This window comes from Camelina sativa, chromosome 12 (assembly GCF_000633955.1).
Source record: "Camelina sativa cultivar DH55 chromosome 12, Cs, whole genome shotgun sequence".
Lineage (NCBI taxonomy): Eukaryota > Viridiplantae > Streptophyta > Magnoliopsida > Brassicales > Brassicaceae > Camelina > Camelina sativa.
In genome coordinates this window covers 7944411-7956800 of record NC_025696.1, presented here as the reverse complement: position 1 = coordinate 7956800, position 12390 = coordinate 7944411, and the positions used below count along the sequence as shown (strand labels likewise).

General features: G+C 38.6%; 4 protein-coding genes across 4 annotated transcripts; 2 read left to right on the top strand and 2 right to left on the bottom strand.

Annotated features, from left to right (window-relative positions):
- LOC104730805 (mitogen-activated protein kinase kinase 1) lies at positions 16-2259 on the top strand. The gene is made up of 8 exons (XM_010450027.2): positions 16-296; positions 552-636; positions 718-852; positions 943-1167; positions 1270-1452; positions 1559-1788; positions 1886-1931; positions 2026-2259. The coding sequence occupies exons 1-8, from the start codon at positions 226-228 to the stop codon at positions 2113-2115; spliced, it is 1065 nt and encodes a 354-aa protein (XP_010448329.1). The 5' UTR covers positions 16-225; the 3' UTR covers positions 2116-2259.
- On the bottom strand, positions 2340-4626 carry LOC104730804 (protein phosphatase 2C 56). The gene is made up of 4 exons (XM_010450026.2): positions 3545-4626; positions 3171-3461; positions 2974-3079; positions 2340-2883 (listed from the first exon to the last, which is right to left on the bottom strand). Exons 1-4 carry the CDS (start codon positions 4091-4093, stop codon positions 2525-2527), a joined length of 1305 nt encoding a protein of 434 aa, XP_010448328.1. The 5' UTR covers positions 4094-4626; the 3' UTR covers positions 2340-2524.
- Positions 7206-10243, top strand: LOC104733290 (disease resistance protein RPS2-like). The gene has a single exon (XM_010452877.2). It carries the CDS (start codon positions 7432-7434, stop codon positions 10147-10149), a length of 2718 nt encoding a protein of 905 aa, XP_010451179.2. The 5' UTR covers positions 7206-7431; the 3' UTR covers positions 10150-10243.
- Positions 10381-12355, bottom strand: LOC104730803 (glycylpeptide N-tetradecanoyltransferase 1-like). Its single transcript, XM_010450025.2, has 2 exons — positions 12197-12355; positions 10381-11916 (listed from the first exon to the last, which is right to left on the bottom strand). Exon 2 carries the CDS (start codon positions 11911-11913, stop codon positions 10606-10608), a length of 1308 nt encoding a protein of 435 aa, XP_010448327.1. The 5' UTR covers positions 11914-11916; positions 12197-12355; the 3' UTR covers positions 10381-10605.

Here is a 12390-nt window from a genome sequence, read left to right as displayed (position 1 = left end):
AAAAAAAAAAAAAAAAAAAAAAAAAGGAAGAAGAAGATTCAAAGGGGGGGAGAGATGAGTCAAGGACAAGTCAACTACCAATAAAGTCTTCGTCTTCTTCTTCTTCTTCATTGTCATGTGCTACACTGTTCGTCATTCCTCTAATCTCTATCCTTCTGATCTCTGACCTTGTGTGTGTTTATCTGCTACTCTGTTTCAACGATTTTGATCTCACAACCAGTTAACATGAACAGAGGCAGCTTCATCCCTAATCCCATCTCTCTCCCTCCTCCTGAACAGTCCATCTCCAAATTCTTGTAAACTCTCTCTCTTTCTCTCTCTTTGGATTCTTTATTTTATTAGGGCAATTATCTGCTAATGTTTATTCAGATCCTGCCCTTTTGAATTTTAGATTTCTTGTTAAGATTCTAAACTTTACATCAAATTTGGTGAATCAGAAGAGTTCACTGTTCTCTGTTTTTAAGGATTTGTTGTTCACACCATTAAGTGATTCCTACAGTGTTCCACTAGACTATAGTGATTGTTATTCTGACATTGTAAAAATTAAATAGAACACAAAGTGGAACATTTAAGGATGGAGACCTTAGAGTGAACAAAGATGGAATCCAGATCGTGTCTCAGTCTGAACCTGGAGCTGTAAGTTTTGTTCTTTGATGCTTCTTGAAGTTTGAGATCTCACTCTCCTCTCTTATGTTTTTTTTGTTTTGCTACATACAGCCACCTCCTATTGAGCCATTAGACAACCAACTGAGTTTGGGAGATCTAGAAGTGATCAAAGTCATTGGCAAAGGAAACAGTGGTAATGTCCAGTTGGTTAAACACAAACTCACTCAACAGTTTTTCGCTCTCAAGGTCCGGTTCCATTCCATATTCCATTATGTTTTGGTGTTTACATGTTGTATCCATCTCTTCTTCTCTCAAGATTCATAATTATGTTTTCAGGTCATTCAAGTGAACACAGAAGAATCAACATGTAAAGCGATTTCTCAGGAGCTTAGGATAAACTTGAGCTCTCAATGTCCATATCTAGTCTCATGTTATCAGTCTTTCTACCATAACGGTCTCGTTTCAATCATATTGGAGTTCATGGATGGTGGATCCCTTGCTGACTTGTTAAAGAAAGTCGAAAAAGTTCCTGAAAACATGCTCGCTGCCATCTGCAAGCGAGTACTCTACGCTAAATCTTTAAACATCGTTTCTATTTTTTTATATCTTCTGTAAGAAAAGCACATAACTAAAGCTCCTTCTTCTCTACTATATATTACGCAGGTGCTACATGGTCTTTGCTATATTCACCATGACAGGCGAATCATTCATCGAGACTTAAAGCCTTCAAACTTGCTAATCAATCATAGAGGTGAAGTCAAGATCACAGACTTTGGTGTCAGCAAGATCTTGACGAGCACGAGCAGTCTAGCTAATTCTTTTGTGGGCACATACCATTATATGTCTGTAAGTCTTCTCCATTCACCTCATAACACTCAGTAATAGGCACATTACTCAGTTTCGAGACTTAAGAAGTTTTATATGAACTATACGGTATTACCATGTTTTGCAGCCAGAGAGAATCAACGGAAGTGGAAGTTTGTACAGTAGCAAGAGCGATATATGGAGCTTAGGACTGGTTTTACTCGAATGTGCAACGGGTAAATTCCCGTATACTCCTCCAGAAAACAAGAAGGTATGGAGTAGCGTGTACGAGCTCGTGGACGCCATTGTTGAAACTGCACCTCCTAGTGCACCTTCCCATCTGTTTTCTCCAGAGTTTTGCTCCTTCATCTCGCAATGGTGAGACCACAAATAATTTTTCAAACCGTTTCATCTCATTCTTGTTTTTTTTCTGTAACAAGTAGGCCATTTGAAATGATGCTTTTAACATGTGTAGTATACAGAAAGATCCAAGAGACAGAAAATCTGCAAGGGAGCTTCTGGTGCGTAATCTTACAAAGACTCTTGTGTGTCTTTCTTCTACTAATATACCACTTTTAACGACTTGTGTATTGTTGCAATTTTTCTGGTGAATAGGAACACAAGTTCGTGAATATGTTTGAAGATGCAAATCTCTCCGCTTACTTTACCAACGCAGGATCTTTGATTCCCCCACTTGCTAACTAGAAGAACCGAGTTTGAGCAAATCTTTTTTTACCACCAAGTTCTAGTTCATATCCACTAGAATAGATCTCATGAAAGACAAAATCTACGACATGTTTTGACTTTATAAAAGACTAATCTACAAACTTCAATTTGTGTGTTTAGACAGTAATATATCTTTCAATTTTCGTAAAAATACTACATCTTATTGAATGTTGTAACCATATTACAATTAGCCCTGGAGGAAAAATACAAGGGGCTGTTTTAGAACGTCAAGACAATGAGCTTTAACACATTAAGCTACATTATCTCATAAAGCTTGTTAGTTAAAAAAAATAATAATTTAACAACAATAAGCACAAATTAATAGTAAATATTTTTTGAGAGACCCATATTCATTTTTAAAAAATTAAGAAAAAGGACCCTCTCTGCCTCAGTTCAAGGGTTTGCTCTTGAGTTTCCTCTGAGGCTTCAAATCAACCACCACCACACTTATGTTGTCTTTGCTTCCTCTCTGTATCGCCAGCTTCGACAAATACTCAGCAGCAGACATCGCCGCGGGATCTTTCCCTTCCTTTCTCCGCTCATCCGCGAGCAACGACGCATCCCCAGCCACCGCATTTTTCTTGTGCCACAAGAGAATCCGCTTCCTCGCCATCTCACACGCTTCCTCATCCGTTATTACATCCCAAACCCCGTCACTCGCAAGAATCAGACAGTCATCTTCTTTAACTCTCTTCACAGCCGTCACTTCCGGATCAGGAATGATGGACGGTTTCAAGTATCTATCGCCTGTTGCAAATGTCACAATGTTTGTAAGCAAAAAAAAAGGTTTCTATTTCAAGAAAGCTTTAGGGTGAAGAAACATAAAAGAAAGCTTACCAATTGATCTTGACATGGCGAGAACACCAAAAACACGAGCTCCGTTCCACTGGATCACTTTCCCTCCCGCGGCTTCAATCCTCGCCGCTTCATCTTCTCTATCCGGCTACACACATAACAATACAACTCCCAAACTAAACATCTTGAGCACAACACAACAGAATCTAACTATAGATCTTGAGTCTCTATAAGCTTACTTTGTGGTCAACGGATAAAGGAAGCGCAGTTTTGCCACGGCAAAGAACGGCTCTGGAGTCACCGCAGTTAGCAACAAAGATATGAGTCGGGAAAACAACGGAGACCACAGACGTTGACCCAACCGTCTCCGGGGCAACAGACTCAATCTCAGAGTCAACTCTCAAGAAAGAATTGAAAAGAGCTCTCTTCCACTTCTCCAGCCACGTATCACCATCACAGAGCATAGGTTTCTCCTTAGCTACCTCCTCCGCTAAAGCCAAATGCATCCTCTCTCTACAATAGTTCGCTACCTAACAACACCAATAACCAAAATCAAGACTCTTTTACAAAATTAACAAAAACCCAAATCGAAAGATCGCATCTTTTTTATTACCTGAGAACCACCATGACCGTCGTAAACACCAAAGAAATGAGCAGTTGACTGAGGATTAAAACGACCACCATCAAGTAACGAATCAGAGCTCTGAAGGAACCTAGGAATGGTGGAGACAGCATCTTCCATCTCAGGTCTTCGTCCACAGATCGAAGTCACACCGTATAAAGGAATACTCTTGAATTCAAACAGACTCCTACTCTCTGTTCTGCTAATCATCATCTTTTTCTCCCTCTGAACATCTGAGCCGTTGTTGTTGTCGGAGGAGATTGGATCAACGACGACTATATCAGCAGCTGCTGATTCCTTCATGTTTAGATTAGGAGAATTGATCCGAGAAATCAAAACTTTCCTAGATTCAGAACCGTGAGACGCGGAAACAGAGCATGAGGTTAGATCTCCTCCGTTCTCGGAGCCTCCTTGAGTTGAGTATTGTTGTTGGTTGCTGCTGATGCAGTAACCTCTACCCAACCTGATCCCTGTGAAATCCATCTGGGTTTCGGAGAATGGTCTGAAAGGTCCAGCGATCGATGATGATACTTCTTCCATTATTGAAAAATTTAGGTAAAGGTTTGATCTTTTTGTGTGTGGTGATCTATTAAGAGATAAGCTCCAATGGAACAAAACTGAAGATGAAGGTATAGTTAGGAAGACAAGAAACACATGACTCTTATGAAAAAAGGGAAAGCAAAGACAACAAGCGCATGAAGATTTTTCCCGGGAAAATCACAACACATTAGAGAGAAAAGGGAGGAGTTGAATTTTGTTGTGTTAAGGAAGGGGGGGTATCCTGGATTGTGGGTAATTCATTACAACCTCTTAAATGATGATTTTTTGTAACCTCCTCGATCGATCTCTATCGCTCTCTCTCTCTCTGCAATTAATTCCCAACTATAACGAGATATCTAGATTCATCTATCTATGACTATTAGAAGATTACATACACCTAAAAAGTTGAATAAAAAGAAAAACTTGGTTTGTGTTCTTCTTCTTCTTCTTTCAGATTTAAAAGACAAAGGAAAGAGGAAAAATAATGAGGGGGGGGTAGGCTAAAATGCTTAATGCAACAATTGCTTCGAATCTACTATTTATGTATGTACGTACACTTATATATAATATAAAGGAGCTATTCTTTTTATTTTATTTATTTATTTTGTTGGTTTATACTAGTATAGTTTTTTGTAATAAGGGGAGATGTTTCGTTCTTGAAATTATAAAAAATCTATTAAAATGATAAAAAGACACATGCTTCGTTTTTCCATTTCTGTTTCTTTTCCTTTTTGTTTTGTCAAAACAAAATAAAATATGTTTTTGCTTTTTTTAACTTTAGTTAGGTCATCAGTTTTAATTGATTTTTTTATAATATTTTTCATAAGGTGACTTTCATTAAATGACGTGTCGTGGTCGGAGTTTTAAATCTTGTCATATTTTTAATCTTCTTCACAAATAGAAGTTTTTTAAATACACATCAAAGCATTATTCGTAGCTTCTAATCATTAGACTAATAAAAAACATACAAACATTAAATAAAAATTTTAAAATTTTATGTCATTTTCAGTCTAAGAACAATTCTTAATCCATACAAAGAGATAAGAAAGAAGTGAGCGTTTTATATTCTCAAACAATTGAAGACCACCGGTAAAATATCTGAATAATAATAATTTAAAGAGAATCCTCTTATTATTCGTCTAATAATTTAAAAATTATTGATTTTGAAAACTGCTTTTGGTCAAACTTAAAACCAAAACCATTGTTTGTAATCTGTTTAGCATAGGAAACCAAAACCATTTTATACAGTAGTATTCTATTCATCAAATTATATGTGGGACAAAACAAACCTAAATTTTTTGTATCATATTTTTTTTGTTTTTAATCTATACAATATATATATATATATATATAGCCATAGAACTGCAATATCTGAAAAATTGGTCTTTGTAGTTTCAGACAAAAAAAAAAAAAGATTAGTCGTTCAAATATATATAAATAATTATGTTAATAATCATATAAACTTTTCCAAAATATAATATTGTTTTCTCTCAATTTTGTCATACAAGAAAAAGAGATTCAAAGGTCATGGAAGTCCATTAATTGGACCAAACTAATATATACTCTATATTTTATTTGACCAGAGAAAATAATAGAAAACATAATTTACGTGTTGTCGCGATATAAATTAGAAAGCAAAAAAAAAAAAGAAAAAAACATGATTCCTACTATTGTAATTTATATGGACAGATTAATGGACATAAATAATGCAACGACCCAAAAAGAAAGAACATGAATAATCTAAACAGGGACCCACGTTTTTACCAGCCAAAAAAAACCGGTGGATGAGCGACACGTACACCGGAGAAAAAGTCCGATTTTGGGAACCAGAGAGGGTGACGTGTACGGTTTAAGATGTGTTAGTTGGGGTTGGGGTGGCCGAAGATGAAGAAGAACAAATTTTTTTGTTTTGATAAATAATAGAAAAGGTTCATTGCACTGACAAAGACAGCAACCTCTTTTTTAAAAAAAAATTATTTTCTTCTTCGTCCTCATTAAATTCCGTAAATATCTTGTCTTTAAACTCTTTTTTTTTTTTTTTTCTTTCTTAAATCAGTATAATATCTCAAAGATGGATTCTGCAACAGACAGATAAGAAAGAAAGAAGTATATATTCAAAGTTTCCATATGTTTTGAGATGCCACTTGTGCTGTACTCTTTGGACAATGTGTGTCATGATATTATTGTTATTCAAATAGGGAAATGTGTGAAAGTGGGCTTTAGATGATGATGATGATGTACAACAGACAAAATACCCCTCAAGACACCTACCTCAAATACAATGAACCAATCATCTACTATTTTTACAAGTTATTACAACATGCAAAGTTAAAGTTAATACATTGATGTCTATATGTGTTAAGCTTTCCTTGCGATTGAGGGCAAAGTGGTTAAGGGGCATAGTAGGGTTGTTCAACTTGTAACCACAAAAAAACGAATCAATTATGAGAAAACCATTTTTTGGAGTGGTTATTGTGGATTTTACCATTTTTTGAATAGTTTGTGGATTTTACCACTTTTAAGGTTACAAAAATTTGATTAAACATGTGTTTTATTTGTTATGTTTGGGTTTAGTCGGGTTCTATTTGTTTTTAGGGTTTAGTATTTGGTATTAAGTACATATTGTATTTTAAAAAAAACTGAAAATACTTATTTTTTTTCTTTTCAAAAGTGGTAAAATCCATAAATTTTTCGAAAAATGGTATATCCAAAATATTTTTTTAAAAAGTGGTATTTTTAACAAGTATCCCCAAAAAAGCAGAACTAAATGATCGGTACCTATATTATTATTTCCCCATTAAATAAGGTGTAAAGTGGTATATGATTACATCCATTCAAGTTCTCGATGCCTCCCATTTTTGGTGAAACATACTACTTGATGAGTTCTTTCTCATATGCAACATACAACACTCTCTTGTTTCCCTTCTTTATTTTGATCAACTCTTCAGTTTTTTTGTTTTATTTTCCATATTTTATGAGCCAACAATCTCATTACACCATCACAACGTAAATGAACCTTCATAGTCATAGTGAGGACTTTTATCAATGTCTTAGATCTATTTGGAATTGTTGACCAATATAAACCTGTTAGAAGACTATGAGGGCCAACCTGTTATCGGGCCTTGAACGTTTCCAGGAAAGGATTAAGCAAAGGTTCAAATAGACTCATGGTTTCTTGGACCAAGTCACTTCAGAGTTCAGAATTATTACCGTTGACTTGACTTTATGAGTCAACTAACAAAACCTCATCTTCTCTATGAGCAGATCGGTCACCATGAGAAGCTAATAATTGAACTATTAGATTAGACAAAGTAAAGAAACAGCAAGACATCATCGAAATGGATTTCATCTCATCCCTACTAGTGGGTTTAGTTCAGGGGTTGTGTGAATCTATGAATATGGCAGAGAGAAGAGGAGTTAAGATTGATCTTAGACAAGCCATCACTGAACTCGAAACAGCCATCGGTGATTTGAAGGCCATACGTGATGATCTGAATTTACGGATCCAACAGGACGATCTTGAGGGACGAAGCTGCTCAAATCGTGCCAGAGAGTGGCTTAGTGTGGTGCAAGAAACGGAGACTAAAACAGCCTCAATTTTAGCGAGGTTTAGACGTCGGGAACAGCCGACGAATATGCAACGGAGATGCCTCGGTTGTGCTGACTACAAACTGTGCAAGAAGGTTTCTGCGACACTGAAGTCCATCGGTGAGTTGAGACAACGCTCCAAAGATATAGAAACAGATGGCGGGTCAATTCAAGTGACTTTTAGGGAGATACCGATCAAGTGCGTGGTCGGGATTACCACGATGATAGAACAGGTTTTGGATTTACTCAGTGAAGAAGAAGAAAGAGGAATCATAGGGGTTTATGGACCCGGTGGGGTTGGGAAGACAACTTTAATGCAGAGCATTAACAACGAGCTGGTCACAAAAGGCCATCAGTATGATCTTCTGATATGGGTTACAATGTCCAGGGAATTCGGCGAGTGCACAATTCAGCAAGCTGTTGGAGCGCAAATAGGTTTATCTTGGGGGGAGAAGGAGACCGGGGAACAAAGAGCTTTGAAGATACACAGAGCTTTGAAACAGAAACGGTTCTTGTTGCTGCTCGATGATGCCTGGGAAGAGATAGACTTGCAGAAAACCGGAGTTCCTCGACCTGACAGGGAAAACAAATGCAAGGTTATCTTCACAACACGGTCTTTGGCATTATGCAACATTATGGGTGCGGATTGCAGGTTGAGAGTGGACTTTCTGGAGAAGCAATACGCGTGGGAGCTCTTCTGTGATAAACTTGGGAGAAAAGATATCTTGGAGTCACCGTCGATTCGCCGGCACGCTGAGATTATAGTGAGTAAATGTGGAGGATTGCCACTCGCATTGATCACTTTAGGAGGAGCCATGGCTCACAGAGAGACCGAAGAAGAGTGGATCCACGCTAGTGAAGTTCTGACTAGATTTCCAGCAGAAATGAAGGGTATGAACTATGTATTTGCCCTTTTAAAATTCAGCTACGACAATCTCGAGAGTGATCTGCTCCGGTCTTGTTTCTTGTACTGCGCTTTATTCCCAGAAGAACATTCTATAGAGATCGAACAGCTTGTTGAGTACTGGGTCGGAGAAGGGTTTCTCACCAGTTCCCGTGGCGTTAATACCATTTACAAGGGATATTTTCTGATTGGGGATCTGAAAGCGGCGTGTTTGTTGGAAACAGGGGATGAGAAAACACAGGTGAAGATGCATAATGTGGTCAGAAGCTTTGCACTGTGGATGGCATCTGAACAGGGGACTTATAAGGAGCTGATCTTAGTAGAGCCTAGCATGGGACTAACTGATGCCCCTAAAGCAGAAAACTGGCAACAAGCGTTGGTGATTTCACTGTTAGATAACAGAATCCAAACCTTGCCTGAAAAACCTGTATGCCCGAATCTGACAACACTGATGCTCCAACAGAACAGCTTTATGAAGAAGATTCCAACAGACTTTTTCAGGCATATGCCTTTTCTCAGGGTGTTGGACTTGTCTTTCACAAGTATCACTGAGATTCCGTTGTCTATTAAAAATTTGGTGGAGTTGTATCATCTGTCTATGTCAGGAACAAAGATAAGTGTATTGCCCCAAGAGCTTGGGAATCTTAGAAAGCTGAAGCATCTGGACCTACAAAGAACTCAGTTTCTCCAGACGATCCCACGAGATGCCATATGTTGGTTGAGCAAGCTCGAGGTTCTGAACTTGTATTACAGTTACGCTGGTTGGGAACTGCAGAGCTTTGGAGAAGATGTAGTAGAAGAACTTGGGTTTGCGGACTTGGAATGCTTGGAGAATCTAACCACACTCGGTATCACTGTTCTCTCACTGGAGACCCTGAAAACTCTCTATGAGGTTGGCGCCTTGCATAATTGCATACAGCATCTGCATGTTGAAGAGTGCAATGGTCTCCTTTACCTCAATCTCCCATCACTTGCTAACCATGGTAGGAGCTTGAGAAGACTTAGCATAAAAAGTTGCCATGACTTGGAGTACCTGGTCACACCCACAGATGTCGAAAATGATTGGCTTCCAAGTCTAGAGGTTCTGACGTTAAACAGCCTCCAAAAATTAAGCAGAGTGTGGGGAAATTCTGTAAGCAAAGAGTGTCTGCGGAATATCCGTTGCATTAACATTTCACACTGCCACAAGCTGAAGAACGTCTCATGGGTTTCGCAGCTCCCAAAGCTAGAGGTGATTGACCTGTTAGACTGCAGAGAGCTAGAGGAATTGATAAGTGAACACGAGAGTCCATCTGTTGACGATCCAGCATCATTTCCAGCCCTGAAGACTTTGACATTTAGGGATCTCCCAGAAGTAAGAAGCATCCTTCCATCTCAATTGTCTTTCCAGAAACTAGAAACTTTAGTCATCACAAATTGCCCCAAAGTGAAGAAACTGCCATTTCAGGAGACGGTCCAAATGAACTTGCCAACAGTTTACTGTTATGAGAAATGGTGGGATGCACTAGAAAACGATCAACCAAATAAAGAGCTTTACTGCTTGCCGCGCTTCGTTCCAAATTGATATGAGAGCTATGAGTCCTCTCTAAATTATGGACATAAAGACAAATAAATATCAATTATTATGCGAGAGAAATGTTAAGTTAAGAGTTTGAGAAGACTTGACCAACATGCCAGCTGAATGGCTTTTCCACTGCTGCCTGTAACATGTAGCTTTAGAAACAAAACAGAGCAGAATAAAGCTTAAGAGAGATCATGGAGAATACAAAAGCAAAACCATAAAAAACAGATGAAATGGCATAAGAATGACAAGAAACCTGAGAACTGTTTCTATTAAATTTGCAGAAATCTCAAATTCTACGTTGCCAAAACATTAGATAAGCATCAGTATCTCATGAGACTTGGGGAAAGGGTTTAGAGGAAATAAGAGAGGTAACAACTGTTGACATTAGATATGAAAAACAAAAACCCAAAACTCCAACTTGCTGATTCTAATTGAACATGAAAACAATATGCGAGCTCATAAGAGTACCAGACCAAGTTCCGATGGCTTTAAGGCGTTTCTTAAACGGTAGTTGTAGAGATAATAGTGAAGCTGCCCATCTCCTGGACCAAACTTCAATTCTTTTAGGAAACTCTCATTGTGCATGACATCCAATGCATTGAATACATCAAAACCCTTTTGTTTGGCGATTATTAGAGCATCATTCATCAGCTGAGTAAAAGTGGTCCGGGTGGCCACATTGTAGTAAGAATATGCAGCTTTCAGTGTTGTATAATTGGGGTTGCCGAGAATTGTTGAAGGAAGAGTGTAGAAGCTGCAGAAGTCAGTAACATCATGGGTTTCCGGGCTCTCTACAAGATAACTGTCCACAACATCCTCTCTTGGGAGAAGCCAGTGCTCAACATCATTCTCATCAAAGTCAGTCGCAACGAGAAACTGACTAAGATAATTCCTGAGCAACCGTGTTACAGCAGGGACATCACAGGGTTCCATTTTCCTGAATCCAGGAGTAACTGGCACATCTGGTAACTTGTACAGTTTAATGGTTCTGCTCATTGTCATTCTTGGACCAAGCCTTGAAAATCCGACATCAATGAGCTTCTTAGGGTTCAAAGTCCTGTGCCAATATTGGCAGGTAGCAACTGGTGTCGGAAGTACAACCCCTGCAGTATAAGCTGCTTGCCAAATATTCTCCAAATGAACCCTCCTCGTAATCTCCTTAATCATAACAGGTGCAAGTCTCTTAGACCTAAGCTTCTTGTGAACGCATAAGAAATTAATCTCCGCCATTTTCACAACATCGTCACGCACCCTGATCCTAGCTGGCACACCGCTGATGAAAGCAACAAGCTTCTTCGAAGTTTTGGCACGGACTCCAATATGCCAGCTCTGATAATAACCAGGTGGACGAAGAGCCCAAGTCAGAAACTCCTTCAAATAATTGAACCTGAACATATTCTCGTCATCCTCAACATAGTTGTTCTTAAGAAGGTTGTAAACTTCTGAGGAAATGTAATCAGACTTCATGTCACATGTGGTCCATTCATAAGCAGCAGGGAGGTTGTAAGGCTCCTGCTTGACCTCAGACAACGGAGTTGCAGGCTCAATAGGACCTTCAGGTAGACTCGTGTCACCGATATCTTTGAACTGCCCAACAGGTTGAGTCTCCCAGAACTTGTGCGTTTTTTCCACCGACATGGAGTCTTGGAATCGTCTGACTATAGTTTCCAGTGAAGTATCTTCCACAGCTAATGCGTTTGCTTCAGCATTTTGATCAGCTTCTTGTTCTTTCATAAATTTCGGAGGTGAATTGTCGTCTCCCATTTCCTAGCATTAACAGTAAGTAGTAATGAAACTATGAGAGAAGAAATCAAAAACCAAATCATCAGTGCATTTTGTCAAATCTACCACCTAGCTACAACCATAGCTAAATCGGAATCGATTTGAAGCTCAAACCACAAACACCAGAGATCGATTGAGCATTCTAACTATGGATTCGTTATTCCCATATGAAAATAAAGGCAAGCGAATTCGTAAAAAACAAAACATCGGTGATCAAAATAGATCTCACGGATAATGACGATGAAGACGGCAGCGTAAAACTCACCGATGATTTTGTCGAATAGGAACTCCAATTACGGGAATCGTCACCTTAGGGCTCCAGTGAGTAAGCTCCTCAAGGAGGAGAAGCCGAAGACGAAGACTGTGTGACGGATGAATTGAGCTGAACCGTATCGGATGAATTGAGCTGAACCGTATCGGATGAAATTGCAAAACCAGCCTTGAAAATATTGCATTTCT

Excerpts from the sequence above, each read along its gene's own strand:
- LOC104730804 (XM_010450026.2), bottom strand. The coding sequence starts at position 4,093 with ATGGAAGAAGTATCATCATCGATCGCTGGACCTTTCAGACCATTCTCC. Across the intron at positions 3,080-3,170 it reads CTTTATCCGTTGACCACAAA|CCGGATAGAGAAGATGAAGC; the intron begins GTAAGCTTATAG and ends TTATGTGTGTAG. Across the intron at positions 2,884-2,973 it reads CGCCATGTCAAGATCAATTG|GCGATAGATACTTGAAACCG; the intron begins GTAAGCTTTCTT and ends CATTTGCAACAG.
- LOC104733290 (XM_010452877.2), top strand. The coding sequence starts at position 7,432 with ATGGATTTCATCTCATCCCTACTAGTGGGTTTAGTTCAGGGGTTGTGT.
- LOC104730803 (XM_010450025.2), bottom strand. The coding sequence starts at position 11,913 with ATGGGAGACGACAATTCACCTCCGAAATTTATGAAAGAACAAGAAGCT.
- LOC104730805 (XM_010450027.2), top strand. The coding sequence starts at position 226 with ATGAACAGAGGCAGCTTCATCCCTAATCCCATCTCTCTCCCTCCTCCT. Across the intron at positions 297-551 it reads CAGTCCATCTCCAAATTCTT|AACACAAAGTGGAACATTTA; the intron begins GTAAACTCTCTC and ends AAAATTAAATAG. Across the intron at positions 1,453-1,558 it reads GCACATACCATTATATGTCT|CCAGAGAGAATCAACGGAAG; the intron begins GTAAGTCTTCTC and ends CATGTTTTGCAG.